This window comes from Salvelinus namaycush, chromosome 19, assembly GCF_016432855.1.
Source record: "Salvelinus namaycush isolate Seneca chromosome 19, SaNama_1.0, whole genome shotgun sequence".
Taxonomy (NCBI): Eukaryota; Metazoa; Chordata; class Actinopteri; order Salmoniformes; family Salmonidae; genus Salvelinus; species Salvelinus namaycush.
The window spans coordinates 9,282,583-9,300,197 of record NC_052325.1 but is presented as its reverse complement, the minus strand read 5'-3'; the positions used below and the strand labels follow the sequence as shown (position 1 = coordinate 9,300,197).

The 17,615-nt window shown below is 44.6% G+C and overlaps 1 protein-coding gene across 1 annotated transcript in view; it reads left to right on the top strand.

Annotated features, from left to right (window-relative positions):
* The first annotated feature begins 238 nt into the window (after positions 1-238).
* The window catches only part of LOC120063684 (oxysterol-binding protein-related protein 6-like), a 46,877-nt gene continuing 29,500 nt past the window's right edge, over positions 239-17,615 (top strand). Inside the window, exons 1-7 of the mRNA XM_039013979.1 lie at positions 239-278; positions 2,864-2,988; positions 3,170-3,223; positions 3,798-3,911; positions 6,814-7,005; positions 10,393-10,549; positions 16,846-16,949. Of these exons, the coding sequence (XP_038869907.1) occupies positions 239-278; positions 2,864-2,988; positions 3,170-3,223; positions 3,798-3,911; positions 6,814-7,005; positions 10,393-10,549; positions 16,846-16,949 (786 nt within the window). The remainder of the gene's footprint in view (positions 279-2,863; positions 2,989-3,169; positions 3,224-3,797; positions 3,912-6,813; positions 7,006-10,392; positions 10,550-16,845; positions 16,950-17,615) is intronic.

Sequence of the window (17,615 nt, the reverse complement as noted above, 5' to 3'; positions counted from 1 at the left end):
TCTATATTGATCCCTGGGTGTTGTGTTTAGTAATAGTCACATGATCTATATTGATCCCTGGGTGTTGTGTGAGGCCACAGCCTGTCACACACACACACACACAGCGCTGCAGGGGGCAGCTTATAAGGCAGCTAACTGTTCTGTATTCAGCTGTAACTTCCCCTGACCATGGCCTAACCCACGTCGCCGGGTGGGGCCCTCCAGGGTCTCAGTCTCATAGTGGGACACTTCTGCTGCCATGTCATACTTATCCCCACCTGACCCCATCCCTGCCTCCACTCCTCTGCTCCAGAGGAGCCCTGAAACAGGAGAGCAGAGTAGGGGACAGCTAGTGGAAATGCTGAGAGGGCTGGGAGATACTCAAATTGGGTTGTATTTCTGTAAATAGGTAGAACAAAAAATGCACAGTTCAACGTAATATACAGTAGTGTACTGGTTATATTTATGTTGTATCTGGTAGTATTTATGTTGTATCTGGTAGTATTTATGTTGTATCTGGTAGTATTTATGTTGTATCTGGTAGTATCTATGTTGTATCTGGTAGTATTTATGTTGTATCTGGATCTGGTAGTATCTATGTTGTATCTGGTAGTATCTATGTTGTATCTGGTGGTATTTATGTTGTATCTGGTAGTATTTATGTTGTATCTTGTAGTATTTATGTTGTATCTGGTAGTATTTATGTTGTATCCGGAAGTTTTTATGTTGTATCTGGTAGTATTTATGTTGTATCCGGTAGTATTTATGTTGTATCTGGTAGTATTTATGTTGTATCCGGTAGTATTTATGTTGTATCTGGTAGTATTTATGTTGTATCTGGTAGTATTTATGTTGTATCCGGTAGTATTTATGTTGTATCCGGTAGTTTTTATGTTGTATCCGGTAGTATTTATGTTGTATCTGGTAGTATTTATGTTGTATCTGGTAGTATTTATGTTGTATCTGGTAGTATTTATGTTGTATCTGGTAGTATTTATGTTGTATCCGGTAGTTTTTATGTTGTATCTGGTAGTATTTATGTTGTATCTGGTAGTATTTATGTTGTATCCGGTAGTTTTTATGCTGTATCTGGTAGTATTTATGTTGTATCTGGTAGTATTTATGTTGTATCCGGTAGTTTTTATGTTGTATCTGGTAGTATTTATGTTGTATCTGGTAGTATTTATGTTGTATCTGGTAGTATTTATGTTGTATCTGGTAGTATTTATGTTGTATCTGGTAGTATTTATGTTGTATCTGGTAGTATTTATGTTGTATCCGGTAGTTTTTATGTTGTATCTGGTAGTATTTATGTTGTATCTGGTAGTATTTATGTTGTATCTGGTAGTATTTATGTTGTATCTGGTAGTATTTATGTTGTATCTGGTAGTATTTATGTTGTATCTGGTAGTATTTATGTTGTATCTGGTAGTATTTATGTTGTATCTGGTAGTATTTATGTTGTATCCGGTAGTATTTATGTTGTATCTGGTAGTATCTATGTTGTATCTGGTAGTATTTATGTTGTATCCGGTAGTATTTATGTTGTATCCGGTAGTTTTTATGTTGTATCTGGTAGTATCTATTATTCATACTGTTTAAAGGCAGCAGGATGCAATGCGGTCCCAGTGTTTTCCATAAGCACCGGCCGTCTACTAAATAGCCAATAACAGACTCATTGTAAACCGGCTACTAGGCTTCTTTTTACTTAAACGTTTCAATCCGCGAGTCAGAAAAGTCTGTATAGCCTACTACTGTTTTTGGCGATTATCTGCAGATGAATTATATTCGATGAAGATGCTGACCCCTCACTGCAGAAACAATGGGTAGGCTAGTGGAGAGAGAGCCTCATTCTGGTCCAAAATATGATTAAATAAAACAGATTAAAGGTTTTAAAAGCTCAGGATACTTATATGGTATTATTAAAGATATTGATGAAGATCTACTGATTTTATCACTGTCGACAATGGAGCAGTCAACTGCTGGTTTAACACCTGCGTTAGTCTTCCATCACTCCATCATCCAGGCTGTATCACAGCCGGCCGTGATTGGGAGTCCCATAGGGCGGCGCACAATTGGCCCAGCGTCGTCCGGGTTTGGCCGGTGTAGGCCGTCATTGTAAATAAGAATTTGTTCTTACCTGACTTGGTTAAATAAATAAAAATACTGGTAGATCTATTCCTGACTTTGTTTCTCAACAGGGAATTCATGTTTACAATATTTTTTTCTTTGGTTTTTGCCACAATAAACTAAATTGAAATTGTAGACTAGTTTTTATGACTAGATTACTCATCTACCACCTTCCCTCAAACTCCCATCCACAGTGATTGATTGACAAGTCGGAAACCCTACCAATTCCTTGAGTCACAAGCATCTTGCCCCCAGTAGCAGCATAATTTGAAGAACAAACATCATTGTGGCCATTCATATCTTGCAGTAAAACTGTAAATATGACTTGAATCTCAAGAGTAGAGAGGTTTCATGTTAAAGGTTCTCTTATTTAGAAAATAGTGTTGATCACAAAGGCCTAGACGATAACCAAAACAACTAACAACACACTGAATTCATACATTTTCTGTCATTTTAATTGTAAAGTCATGTCTTTCCACTCAATACCACAACTCATTTTACCAATCTGGGAGGTAAAGTCGTTAAAGTAGCTGTGTATTTTGGATGGAATCAAGGCATTAGAATGTACCAGAGGCCACCAAAATAGAGCTCGTTCTGCCAACGCCCTGGCTGGCTACTCCATGTACTTGGGGAAACCACTGCGGTCCGGGCCGGGGGCCTTTCTGTACTGTTGCTGTTTTTTCTGCTGTTACCGCCGGACCCGGAGAAGTGAACAGATGAGTTCCGACACGGCTCTGTTTTTCTCTCCATCCCTAGGAGGCAGACAGCTGGGAAATCATTGAGGGGCTGAAAATCGGTCAGAGCAACGTCCAGAGGCCAGATAAACACGAGGGCTTCATGCTGAAGAAGCGAAAATGGCCACTGAAAGGCTGGCACAAGGTAGGGCTTGATGGCCGACTGAGAGAGAACAACACTTGTACTTGTCTTCATCGATTTCCTTGTTGTTTGAACCCTTCAGAAAAGCCATCAACCACACCTTCTTTCAGATAGAGTACATTCATTTCCAGAGACAAGTGCTGTTATTCTCCTACTCAATGTTTGTTCTTGTTTTGTCCTACAGCGTTTTTTTGTCCTGGACAATGGGATGCTGAAGTACTCCAAGTCACCAATTGATGTGAGTAACCCTGACTAGTAGCCAATGGAGCAGAGACGGAGCAGGGATGGAGGGCAGCCTCAGTTGGCATCCCTATGGCACAATGGTAACTTAGCAGAAACACCTCCAGGGTCACTCTGCCTATAGTGTTTCTGCTGCCCATGTCATTCTGTAGGAAATCTCCAAATGACTGGCGAAACTGCTGCGTCCACACTTATCTGATGTTTCCAAAGGGTCCTTCACTTCCACAGTGTCTCCTGGAAGCAGCCATTGTTCTTGTCAGCCTTGATCTCTTTGAACCAAACTGACAAACTAGCCTCACTGCAGGATATTGCGTAATAGTGCAGAATGATGATTCATGGTGGTTACTTTTGAATAAGACTTCAAGTAGACCTATAAGACTTCAAGTAGACCTATAAGACTTCAAGTAGGCCCGCAAGGGTCAAGTAGGCCTATAAGAGCAAAGTAGTCCTAACAGAGTCAATTAGACCTTTTGATCATGATCCTATATCTTTCTTTCTTCACCTTGAGATTCCATTTATACATCAACAATGAGATACCATACATGACTTATGTTAACTCTCTTTTCTCTAAGATTCAGAAAGGCAAGCTGCATGGCTGCATTGATGTGGGTCTCTCTGTCATGTCCATCAAGAAGAGAGCCCGCCGCATTGACTTGGACACAGAGGAGTATCTCTACCACCTCAAGGTTAGCATTGACTTGGACACATAGAAACATCTCTACCACCTCAAGGTTAGCATTGACTTGGACACAGAGAAACATCTCTACCACCTCAAGGTTAGCATTGACTTGGACACAGAGAAACATCTCTACCACCTCAAGGTTAGCATTGACTTGGACACAGAGAAACATCTCTACCACCTCAAGGTTAGCATTGACTTGGACACAGAGGAGCATCTCTACCACCTCAAGGTTAGCATTGACTTGGACACATAGAAACATATCTACCACCTCAAGGTTAGCATTGACTTGGACACATAGAAACATCTCTACCACCTCAAGGTTAGCATTGACTTGGACACAGAGGAGCATCTCTATCACCTCAAGGTTAGCATTGACTTGGACACATAGAAACATCTCTACCACCTCAAGGTTAGCATTGACTTGGACACAGAGAAACATCTCTACCACCTCAAGGTTAGCATTGACTTGGACACAGAGAAACATCTCTACCACCTCAAGGTTAGCATTGACTTGGACACAGAGAAACATCTCTACCACCTCAAGGTTAGCATTGACTTGGACACAGAGGAGCATCTCTACCACCTCAAGGTTAGCATTGACTTGGACACATAGAAACATATCTACCACCTCAAGGTTAGCATTGACTTGGACACATAGAAACATATCTACCACCTCAAGGTTAGCATTGACTTGGACACAGAGAAACATCTCTACCACCTCAAGGTTAGCATTGACTTGGACACAGAGAAACATATCTACCACCTCAAGGTTAGCATTGACTTGGACACAGAGGAGCATCTCTATCACCTCAAGGTTAGCATTGACTTGGACACAGAGAAACATATCTATCACCTCAAGGTTAGCATTGACTTGGACACAGAGAAACATATCTACCACCTCAAGGTTAGCATTGACTTGGACACAGAGAAACATATCTACCACCTCAAGGTTAGCATTGACTTGGACACATAGAAACATATCTACCACCTCAAGGTTAGCATTGACTTGGACACAGAGAAACATATCTACCACCTCAAGGTTAGCATTGACTTGGACACATAGAAACATATCTACCACCTCAAGGTTAGCATTGACTTGGACACAGAGAAACATCTCTACCACCTCAAGGTTAGCATTGACTTGGACACAGAGAAACATCTCTACCACCTCAAGGTTAGCATTGACTTGGACACAGAGAAACATATCTACCACCTCAAGGTTAGCATTGACTTGGACACAGAGGAGCATCTCTATCACCTCAAGGTTAGCATTGACTTGGACACATAGAAACATCTCTACCACCTCAAGGTTAGCATTGACTTGGACACAGAGAAACATCTCTACCACCTCAAGGTTAGCATTGACTTGGACACAGAGGAGCATCTCTACCACCTCAAGGTTAGCATTGACTTGGACACAGAGAAACATCTCTACCACCTCAAGGTTAGCATTGACTTGGACACAGAGAAACATATCTACCACCTCAAGGTTAGCATTGACTTGGACACAGAGGAGCATCTCTATCACCTCAAGGTTAGCATTGACTTGGACACATAGAAACATCTCTACCACCTCAAGGTTAGCATTGACTTGGACACAGAGAAACATCTCTACCACCTCAAGGTTAGCATTGACTTGGACACAGAGGAGCATCTCTACCACCTCAAGGATAGCATTGACTTGGACACAGAGAAACATATCTACCACCTACAAGGTTAGCATTGACTTGGACACATATAAACATATCTACCACCTCAAGGTTAGCATTGACTTGGACACATAGAAACATATCTACCACCTCAAGGTTAGCATTGACTTGGACACATAGAAACATCTCTACCACCTCAAGGTTAGCATTGACTTGGACACATAGAAACATCTCTACCACCTCAAGGTTAGCATTGACTTGGACACATAGAAACATCTCTACCACCTCAAGGTTAGCATTGACTTGGACACAGAGGAGCATCTCTACCACCTCAAGGTTAGCATTGACTTGGACACATAGAAACATATCTACCACCTCAAGGTTAGCATTGACTTGGACACAGAGAAACATATCTATCACCTACAAGGTTAGCATTGACTTGGACACAGAGAAACATATCTACCACCTCAAGGTTAGCATTGACTTGGACACAGAGGAGCATCTCTACCACCTCAAGGTTAGCATTGACTTGGACACAGAGGAGCATCTCTACCACCTCAAGGTTAGCATTGACTTGGACACAGAGAAACATATCTACCACCTCAAGGTTAGCATTGACTTGGACACAGAGAAACATATCTACCACCTCAAGGTTAGCATTGACTTGGACACAGAGGAGCATCTCTACCACCTCAAGGTTAGCATTGACTTGGACACAGAGAAACATATCTACCACCTCCAAGGTTAGCATTGACTTGGACACAGAGAAACATATCTACCACCTCAAGGTTAGCATTGACTTGGACACATAGAAACATATCTACCACCTCAAGGTTAGCATTGACTTGGACACAGAGAAACATATCTACCACCTCAAGGTTAGCATTGACTTGGACACAGAGAAACATATCTACCACCTCAAGGTTAGCATTGACTTGGACACAGAGAAACATATCTACCACCTCAAGGTTAGCATTGACTTGGACACAGAGAAACATATCTATCACCTCAAGGTTAGCATTGACTTGGACACATAGAAACATATCTACCACCTACAAGGTTAGCATTGACTTGGACACAGAGAAACATATCTACCACCTCAAGGTTAGCTTGAAAGAGTGACAGAGATTCACAGGATGGATGATAGAAGTCTAGCCCTTGTCTGAGGGCTTGGACGATTACAATTTCTATGAACAATAGCCTACTGTGGCATCTCTCTCCTCTTCTTTCCTCTCCCCTTTCCTCTCCTCTTTACAGATCAAGTCTCCAGACATCTTTGACTGCTGGGTGGTCAAGCTACGCCACCACCGTCTCTACCGGCAGAATGAGATCGTCCGCTCCCCCCGAGACGCCACCATAAGGACGTTTCCTCCCCCTGCCAGCACAGAGTCCCCCATCCTTCACCCCCACCCAGCCCCCTCCCCCGCTGCAGGACAACATGAAGTAAAGGTGGGCTACTCTTCCCTGGCGGTTAGCTCCACTTCCCTGGTGGGTTAGCTCCTCTTCCCTGGCGGTTAGCTCCACTTCCCTGGCGGTTATCTCCACTTCCCTGGTGGGTTAGCTCCTCTTCCCTGGCGGTTAGCTCCACTTCCCTGGCGGTTAGCTCCACTTCCCTGGTGGGTTAGCTCCTCTTCCCTGGCGGTTAGCTCCACTTCCCTGGCGGTTAGCTCCACTTCCCTGGTGGGTTAGCTCCTCTTCCCTGGCGGTTAGCTCCACTTCCCTGGTGGGTTAGCTCCTCTTCCCTGGCGGTTATCTCCACTTCCCTGGTGGGTTAGCTCCTCTTCCCTGGCGGTTAGCTCCACTTCCCTGGCGGTTAGCTCCACTTCCCTGGTGGGTTAGCTCCACTTCCCTGGTGGGTTATCTCCACTTCCCTGGCGGTTAGCTCCTCTTCCCTGGCGGTTATCTCCACTTCCCTGGTGGGTTAGCTCCTCTTCCCTGGCGGTTAGCTCCACTTCCCTGGTGGGTTAGCTCCTCTTCCCTGGCGGTTAGCTCCTCTTCCCTGGCGGTTATCTCCACTTCCCTGGTGGGTTAGCTCCTCTTCCCTGGCGGTTAGCTCCTCTTCCCTGGCGGTTATCTCCACTTCCCTGGTGGGTTAGCTCCTCTTCCCTGGCGGTTATCTCCACTTCCCTGGTGGGTTAGCTCCTCTTCCCTGGCGGTTAGCTCCACTTCCCTGGTGGGTTAGCTCCACTTCCCTGGCGGTTAGCTCCACTTCCCTGGTGGGTTAGCTCCACTTCCCTGGCGGTTAGCTCCACTTCCCTGGTGGGTTAGCTCCTCTTCCCTGGCGGTTAGCTCCACTTCCCTGGTGGGTTAGCTCCACTTCCCTGGTGGGTTAGCTCCACTTCCCTGGTGGGTTAGCTCCACTTCCCTGGTGGGTTAGCTCCACTTCCCTGGCGGTTAGCTCCACTTCTCTGGTGGGTTAGCTCCACTTCACTGGTGGGTAACTCCACTTCACTGATGGGTTAGCTCCACTTCCCTGGCAGTTAGCTCCATTTCCCTGGCGGTTAGCTCCTCTTCCCTGGCAGTTAGCTCCATTTCCCTGTCGGTTAGCGCTACTTCCCTGTGGGTCAGACAGAAAAGAGCTCAGCTTACCACAACAGAGAACAACTGTGCCGAGCTAACTGACAGGAAAGTGAAGCTAACTGACAGGGAAGAGGAGCTAACTGACAGGAAAGTGAAGCTAACTGACAGAAAAGCTAACTATCCTGGCAGTTAGCGCCACTTCTCTGGCGGTTGGCACCTATTCACTGTCAGTTAGCTTTACTTCCCTGTCAGTTAGCTTCACTTTCCTGTCAGTTAGCTCCTCTTCCTTGTCAGTTAGCTCCTCTTCCTTGTCAGTTAGCTTCACTTTCCTGTCTGTTAGCTTCACTTTCCTGTCAGTTAGCTCCTGTTCCTTGTCAGTTAGCTCGGCACAGTTGTTCTCTGTTGTGGTAAGCTGAGCTCTTTTCTGTCTGACCCACATACAAAGCTATTAATGTTTCAGTATACAGACACGCAACATTTCATTTGTGACTGGTTCTATTACTACTAACAGCCCTGTTCAGTTACTGAGCTAATTATAAGACTAATGAGTCTGAATCTGAATCAGATATGGCCTTAATGCCGTAATGCTGTGGGTAATTACAGTGGGTAATGCTGTGTGTAATTACAGTGGGTAATGTTGTGTGTAATTAACGTGGGTAATGTGGTGAGTAATTACAGTGTGTAATTATAGTGGGTAATGTTGTGAGTAATTAGTGTGTAATGCTCTGTGTAATTACAGTGGGTAATGGTGTGAGTAATTACAGAGGGTAATGATGTGGGTAATTACAGTGGGTAATGTTGTGAGTAATTATAGTGGGTAATGCTGTGGGTAATTAAAGTGGGTAATGATGTGAGTAATTACAGTGTGTAATGCTGTGTGTAATTACAGTGGGTAATGGTGTGTGTAATTACAGAGGGTAATGATGTGGGTAATTAAAGTGGGTAATGATGTGAGTAATTACAGTGTGTAATGATGTGTGTAATTATAGTGGGTAATGCTGTGGGTAATTACAGTGGGTAATGTTGTGAGTAATTACAGTGGGTAATGTTGTGAGTAATTATAGTGGGTAATGCTGTGGGTAATTAAAGTGGGTAATGATGTGAGTAATTACAGTGTGTAATGCTGTGTGTAATTACAGTGGGTAATGATGTGGGTAATACAGAGGGTAATGATGTGGGTAATTGCAGTGGGTAATGCTGTGTGTAATTACAGTGTGTAATGCTGTGTGTAATTACAGTGGGTAATGATGTGGGTAATTACAGTGGGTAATGCAGTATCACTATGAATGTGTTAAGTCAAACACACTGTGTCCCCAGGGAGAGAACAGTCTGGCAGACTGAAGCCATTAGGACATCAAACAGGCCTGTATTCAGAGCAGCTGGGTCAGGGACTGGGTCTTTGTCCGGTCTGGGCCTTTTCTGGGCCTGGTCTGGATCTGGGCCTGGTCTGGGTCTGGGCCTGCATGGATTTGGGTCTTGGCCTGGTCTGGGTCTGAGCCTGCATGGGTCAGGGCCTGGTCTGGGCCTGGATCTGCACGGATCTGGGTCTCGGCCTGGTCTGGGCCTGCATGGGTCTGGGCCTGGTCTGGGTCTGGGCCTGCATGGAGCTGGGTATTGGCCTGGTCTGGGCCTGGATCTGCACGGATCTGGGTCTCGGCCTGGTCTGGGCCTGCATGGGTCTTGGCCTGGTCTGGGTCTGGGCCTACATGGATCTGGGTCTTGGCCTGGTCTGGGCCTGGATCTGCATGGATCTGGGTCTCGGCCTGGTCTGGGCCTGCATGGGTCTTGGCCTGGTCTGGGTCTGGGCCTGCATGGATCTGGGTCTTGGCCTGGTCTGGGCCTGGATCTGCATGGGTCAGGGCCTGGTCTGGGCCTGGACCTGCATGGATCTGGGTCTCGGCCTGGTCTGGGCCCGGTCTGTGTCTGGGTCTGCATGGCCTCCTACTGATCAACACTCTCACAGGGCCTGAGACTGAGTCAGTAAACATCTGCTGCTTTGAAGTGATGGTGAAACAGAAGGGATATCTTTGGTGGTTTGACATTTAGAGTTGTAGGACACATACTATGTCTTCCTTTTCTTCAGCTATTATACAGATTTCTCTTAGAAGGCATGGAATTATCTTAGACTTGAAAGCCTGAAACGTAATGTTTTTTTCACATCTGGTGTGTGTTATTCAGGTGTTGTAGACTGAGGTGTGTTAACTAACCAACCCCTTTGTCTCTCTCCATGTCCTCCAGCAGACCAAGCCCACCAGCCTTCCACCATGGCAGTCCCCCACAGCCCCCAGTAGCAGCACCAGCCTCCCACCATGGCAGTCCCCCCCAGCCCCCAGTAGCAGCACCAGTCTTCCACCATGGCAGTCCCCCCAGGCCCCCAGTACCAGGAGCAGCCTGCCTGCCTCCTACAGTAACGGGCAGAGCAAGGTGGCCGCATGGCTCCAGGAGTCAGAGGAGATGGACAAGTGTACAGAGGGTAAGTTCTTTCTCTCTTCCTTCCTCTCTTCCTCCCTTTCTTCCTCTCTTCCTTTCTCTCTTCCTCCCTTTTCCTCTCTTCCTCCCTCTCTTCCTCTCTTCCTCCGTTCCTCTCTTCCTTCCTCTCTTCCTTCCTTTCTTCCTCCCTCTCTTACTCTATTCCTCCCTCTCTTACTCTCTTCCTCCCTCTCTTCCTCCCTCTCTTACTCTCTTCCTCTCTCTCTTCCTCTCTCTCTTCCTTCCTCTCTTCCTCCCTCTCTTCCTCCCTCTCTTACTCTCTTCCTCCCTCTCTTCCTCCCTCTCTTCCTCCCTCTCTTCCTCCTCTCTTCCTCCTCTCTTCCTCCCTCCCTTCCTTCCTTCCTCGCTCTCTTCCCTCCTTTCTTCCTCCCTCTCTTCCCTCCTTTCTTCCTCCCTCTCTTCCCTCCTCTCTTCCCTCCTCTCTTCCTCCCTCTCTTACTCTCTTCCTCTTTTCCTCCCTCTCTTCCTCTCTTCCTCCATCTCTTCCTTCCTTCCTCCCTCTCTTCCTTCCTCCCTTTCTTCCTCTCTTCCTTGCTCCAACCATCAATGCTTTAGAACATCCATCTGGATGATGACAAGGATCAGCAATATATTTCCCTTTCCCTGCCAGTAGTGGAAGATGTACTGTGTTCATATGATGGAACTGTGTTCATATGATGGAACTGTGTTCGACGTGGTGGAACTGTGTTCGATGTGGTGGAACTGTGTTCGATGTGGTGGAACTGTGTTCATATGATGGAACTGTCTTGACGTGGTGGAACTGTGTTCACATGATGGAACTGTGTTCACATGATGGAACTGTGTTCACATGATGGAACTGTCTTCACATGATGGAACTGTCCTCACATGATGGAACTGTCCTCACATGATGGAACTGTGTTCACATGATGGAACTGTCTTGACGTGGTGGAACTGTGTTCACATGATGGAACTGTGTTCACATGATGGAACTGTCCTCACATGATGGAACTGTCCTCACATGATGGAACTGTCTTCACATGATGGAACTGTCTTCACATGATGGAACTGTGTTCACATGATGGAACTGTCTTCACATGATGGAACTGTCCTCACATGATGGAACTGTCTTCACATGATGGAACTGTGTTCACATGATGGAACTGTCCTCACATGATGGAACTGTCCTCACATGATGGAACTGTCTTCACATGATGGAACTGTCTTCACATGATGGAACTGTCTTCACATGATGGAACTGTCTTCACATGATGGAACTGTCTTCACATGATGGAACTGTCTTCACATGATGGAACTGTCTTCACATGATGGAACTGTCTTCACATGATGGAACTGTCTTCACATGATGGAACTGTCTTCACATGATGGAACTGTCCTCACATGATGGAACTGTCCTCACATGATGGAACTGTCTTCACATGATGGAACTGTCTTCACATGATGGAACTGTGTTCACATGATGGAACTGTGTTCACATGATGGAACTGTGTTCACATGATGGAACTGTGTTCACATGATGGAACTGTGTTCACATGATGGAACTGTGTTCACATGATGGAACTGTGTTCACATGATGGAACTGTGTTCACATGATGGAACTGTGTTCACATGATGGAACTGTGTTCACATGATGGAACTGTCTTCACATGATGGAACTGTCTTCACATGATGGAACTGTCTTCACATGATGGAACTGTCTTCACATGATGGAACTGTCTTCACATGATGGAACTGTGTTCACATGATGGAACTGTGTTCACATGATGGAACTGTGTTCACATGATGGAACTGTGTTCACATGATGGAACTGTCTTCACATGATGGAACTGTCCTCACATGATGGAACTGTCTTCACATGATGGAACTGTGTTCACATGATGGAACTGTGTTCACATGATGGAACTGTGTTCACATGATGGAACTGTGTTCACATGATGGAACTGTGTTCACATGATGGAACTGTGTTCACATGATGGAACTGTCCTCACATGATGGAACTGTCCTCACATGATGGAACTGTCCTCACATGATGGAACTGTCCTCACATGATGGAACTGTCTTCACATGATGGAACTGTCTTCACATGATGGAACTGTGTTCACATGATGGAACTGTGTTCACATGATGGAACTGTGTTCACATGATGGAACTGTGTTCACATGATGGAACTGTCTTCACATGATGGAACTGTCCTCACATGATGGAACTGTCCTCACATGATGGAACTGTCTTCACATGATGGAACTGTCTTCACATGATGGAACTGTCTTCACATGATGGAACTGTGTTCACATGATGGAACTGTGTTCATATGATTCATATTTGTATTTATTATGGATCCCAATTAGTTCCTGCCAAGGCAGCAGCTACTCTTCCTGGGGTCCAGCAACATTTAGGCAGTTATACAATTTTAAAAACATTACAATACATTCACAACAGATTTCACAACACATTAAATGTGTGCCCTCAGGCCCCGACTCCACTTCCACATATCTACAACACAGAATCCACGTGTACGTGTGTGTATTAGAGGTTGACCGATTAGGATTTTTCAACTCCGATAGCAATTATTGGACGACCAAAAAAAGCCGAAAACCGATTAATCGGACTATTTTTATATATAATTAATCAGACTATTTTTAAATATCAATACTGAATGATCAATGAACACTTAGATTTTATGTATTATATTAAGTTAAAATAAATTTAGTCTCAAATAAATAATGAAATATGCTCAATTTGGTTTAAATAATACAAAAACACAGTTTTGGAGAAGAAAGTAAAAGTGCAATATGTGCCATGTAAAAAGCCAATGTTTAAGTTCCTTGCTCAGAACATGAGAACAAATGAAAGCTGGTGGTTCAATATTCCCAGTTCAGAAGTTTTAGGTTGTAGTTATTATAGGAATTATGACGTGTCGACTATTTCTCTCTATACCATTTGTATTTCATATACCTTTGACTATTGGATGTTCTAATAGGCACTTTAGTATTGCCTGCCTAATCTCAGGAGTTGATAGGCTTGAAGTCATAAACAGCGCTGTGAGCATTGGTAAGAGCTGCTGACAAACGCAGTAAAGCTTGAAAGAATGCTTACGAGCCTGCTGCTGCCTACCACCGCTCAGTCAGACAGCTCTATCAAATATCAAATCATAGACTTAATTATAATATAATAAACACAGAAATACGAGCCTTTGGTCATTAATATGGTCAAATCCAGAAACTATCATTTCGAAAACAAAAGTTTATTCTTTCAGTGAAATACGGAACCGTTCCGTATTTTATCGAACGGGTGGTATCCATAAGTCTAAATATTGCTGTTACATTGTACAACCTTCAATGTTAAGTCATAATTATGTAAACTTCTGGCAAATTGGTTCGCAAACAAGCCAGGCGGCCCAAACTGTTGCAATATACCCTGACTCTGCGTGCAATGAACGCAAGAGAAGTGACACAATTTCCCTAGTTAATATTGCCTGCTAACATGAATTTATTTGAACTAAATATGCAGGTTTAACAAAATATACTTCTGTGTATTGATTTTAAGAAAGGCATTGATGTTTATGGTTAGGTACATTCGTGCAACGATTGTGCTTTTTTCGCGAATGCGCTTTTGTTAAAGTGGATAATGATGTGATGATGTGTCATCCCCCGTTTGGCAAAGTAGGCTGTGATTCGATGATAAATTAACAGGTACCGCATTGATTATATGCAACGCATAACAAGCTAGTTAACGTTGTAATATCACCAACCATGTGTAGTTAACTAGTGATTACGTGAAGATTGATTGTTTTTTATAAGATAAGTTTAATGCTAGCTAGCAACTTACCTTGGCTCCTTGCTGCACTCGCGTAACAGGTGGCCAGCCTGCCACGCAGTCTCCTCATGGAATGGAATGTAATCGGCCATAATTGGCATCCAAAAATGCAGATTACCGATTGTTATGAAAACTTGAAATCGGCCCCAATTAATCGGCCATGCCGATTATTCGGTCGACCTCTAGTGTGTATGCATGTGTCTGTGCCTATGTTTGTGTTGCTTCGTAGTCCCCGCTGTTCCATAAGGTGTATTTTTATCAATTTTTTAAATCTAATTTTACTACTTACATGAGTTCCATGTAGTCATAGCTCTATGTAGCACTGTGCGCCTCCCATAGTTGTGAAGAGACCTCTGGTGGCATGTCTTGTGGGGTATGATGGTATATGTTCCCCAGGGAGTATTATGGTATATGTTCCCCTTGCCCTGGTATTATGGTATATGTTCCCCATGCCCTGGTATGATGGTATGTTCCCCATGCCCTGGTATTATGGTATATGTTCCCCATGCCCTGGTAATATGGTATGTTCCCCATGCCCTGGTATTATGGTATATGTTCCCCTTGCCCTGGTATTATGGTATATGTTCCCCATGCCCTGGTATGATGGTATATGTTCCCCATGCCCTGGTATTATGGTATGTTCCCCTTGCCCTGGTATTATGGTATATGTTCCCCATGCCCTGGTATGATGGTATATGTTCCCCATGCACTGGTATTATGGTATATGTTCCCCATGCCCTGGTATTATGGTATATGTTCCCCAGGGAGTATTATGGTATGTTCCCCTTGCCCTGGTATTATGGTATATGTTCCCCTTGCCCTGGTATTATGGTGTATGTTCCCCAGGGAGTATTATGGTATGTTCCCCTTGCCCTGGTATGATGGTATATGTTCCCCTTGCCCTGGTATTATGGAAAATGTTCCCCATGCCCTGGTATTATGGTATATGTTCCCCATGCACTGGTATTATGGTATATGTTCCCCATGCCCTGGTATGATGGTATATGTTCCCCATGCACTGGTATTATGGTATATGTTCCCCATGCCCTGGTATTATGGTATATGTTCCCCAGGGAGTATTATGGTATGTTCCCCTTGCCCTGGTATTATGGTATATGTTCCCCATGCCCTGATATTATGGTATATGTTCCCCATGCCCTGGTATTATGGTATATGTTCCCCAGGGAGTATTATGGTATGTTCCCCTTGCCCTGGTATTATGGTATATGTTCCCCATGCCCTGGTATTATGGTATATGTTCCCAATGCCCTGGTATTATGGTATATGTTCCCCATGCCCTGGTATTATGGTATATGTTCCCCATGCCCTGGTATTATGGTATATGTTCCCCTTGCCCTGGTATTATGGTATATGTTCCCAATGCCCTGGTATTATGGTATATGTTCTCCATGCCCTGGTATTATGGTATATGTTCCCCATGCCCTGGTATTATGGTATATGTTCCCCATGCCCTGGTATTATGGTATATGTTCCCCATGCCCTGGTATTATGGTATATGTTCCCAATGCCCTGGTATTATGGTATATGTTCTCCATGCCCTGGTATTATGGTATATGTTCCCCATGCCCTGGTATTATGGTATATGTTCCCCATGCCCTGGTATTATGGTATATGTTCCCCATGCCCTGGTATTATGGTATATGTTCCCCATGCCCTGGTATTATGGTATATGTTCCCCATGCCCTGGTATTATGGTATATGTTCCCCATGCGCTGGTATTATGGTATATGTTCCCCTTGCCCTGGTATTATGGTATATGTTCCCCATGCCCTGGTATTATGGTATATGTTCCCCATACCCTGGTATTATGGTATGTTCCCCATGCCCTGGTATTATGGTATATGTTCCCCATGCCCTGGTATTATGGTATATGTTCCCCATACCCTGGTATTATGGTATATGTTCCCCATGCCCTGGTATTATGGTATATGTTCCCCATACCCTGGTATTATGGTATATGTTCCCCATGCCCTGGTATTATGGTATATGTTCCCCTTGCCCTGGTATTATGGTATATGTTCCCCATGCCCTGGTATTATGGTATATGTTCCCCTTGCCCTGGTATTATGGTATATGTTCCCCTTGCCCTGGTATTATGGTATATGTTCTCCATGCCCTGGTATTATGGTATATGTTCCCCATACCCTGGTATTATGGTATATGTTCCCCTTGCCCTGGTATTATGGTATATGTTCCCCATGCCCTGGTATTATGGTATATGTTCCCCATGCCCTGGTATTATGGAAAATGTTCCGCATGCCCTGGTATTATGTATTTACAATATCTCCTGATAGTAGCGCCTGTCTATGATATTATTACACTTTGTTACTTAAACTAATAAGGACATTTGTTTTTCCGTAATTGTTCTCTCATGTGTTAAGCACAGCAGGGTGTCACATTCACTTCATTGGGTCTGAGGTGGCCTTCCAGTGTGACCCATGTCCTTGTGTTGCTTCTTTCCAGAGCTCGCCCGCTGCCAGTCCAGCCTGATTGAGCTGAGCAAGTTACTGCAGAGCCTGGAGGGCCTACAGAGGACCCAGTCAGCGCCCAATTTCACTGACATGCAGGTAACACACACACACATCGTCAAGGACCCCGTCAGGTCGACGGTAACAGAGCATGAGGCCTGATAAGAACCGTCTCAGAGACTGTTTCTATCTACAAGCCATCAGACTGCTGAACACTTGAACTGGACTGACACCTGCTCTGATTCTCCACACACACACACACACACACACACACACACACACACACACACACACACACACACACACACACACACACACACACACACACATACACATACACATACACACACACACACACAGGAACCTGCAATTAAGCATTTAGTTGAACAGTGTACTCCACGTGTATGCTGTTGGACGGTGTACACCACGTGTATCCTATTGGACGGTGTACACCACGTGTATCCTATTGGACGGTGTACACCACGTGTATCCTGTTGGACGGTGTACACCACGTGTATCCTGTTGGACGGTGTACACCACGTGTATCCTGTTGGACGGTGTACACCACGTGTATCCTATTGGACGGTGTACACCACGTGTATCCTGTTGGACGGTGTACACCACGTGTATGCTGTTGGACGGTGTACACCACGTGTATCATGTTGAACAGTGTACACCACGTGTATCCTATTGGACGGTGTACACCACGTGTATCCTGTTGGACGGTGTACACCATGTACAGTACCAGTCAAAAGTTTGGACACC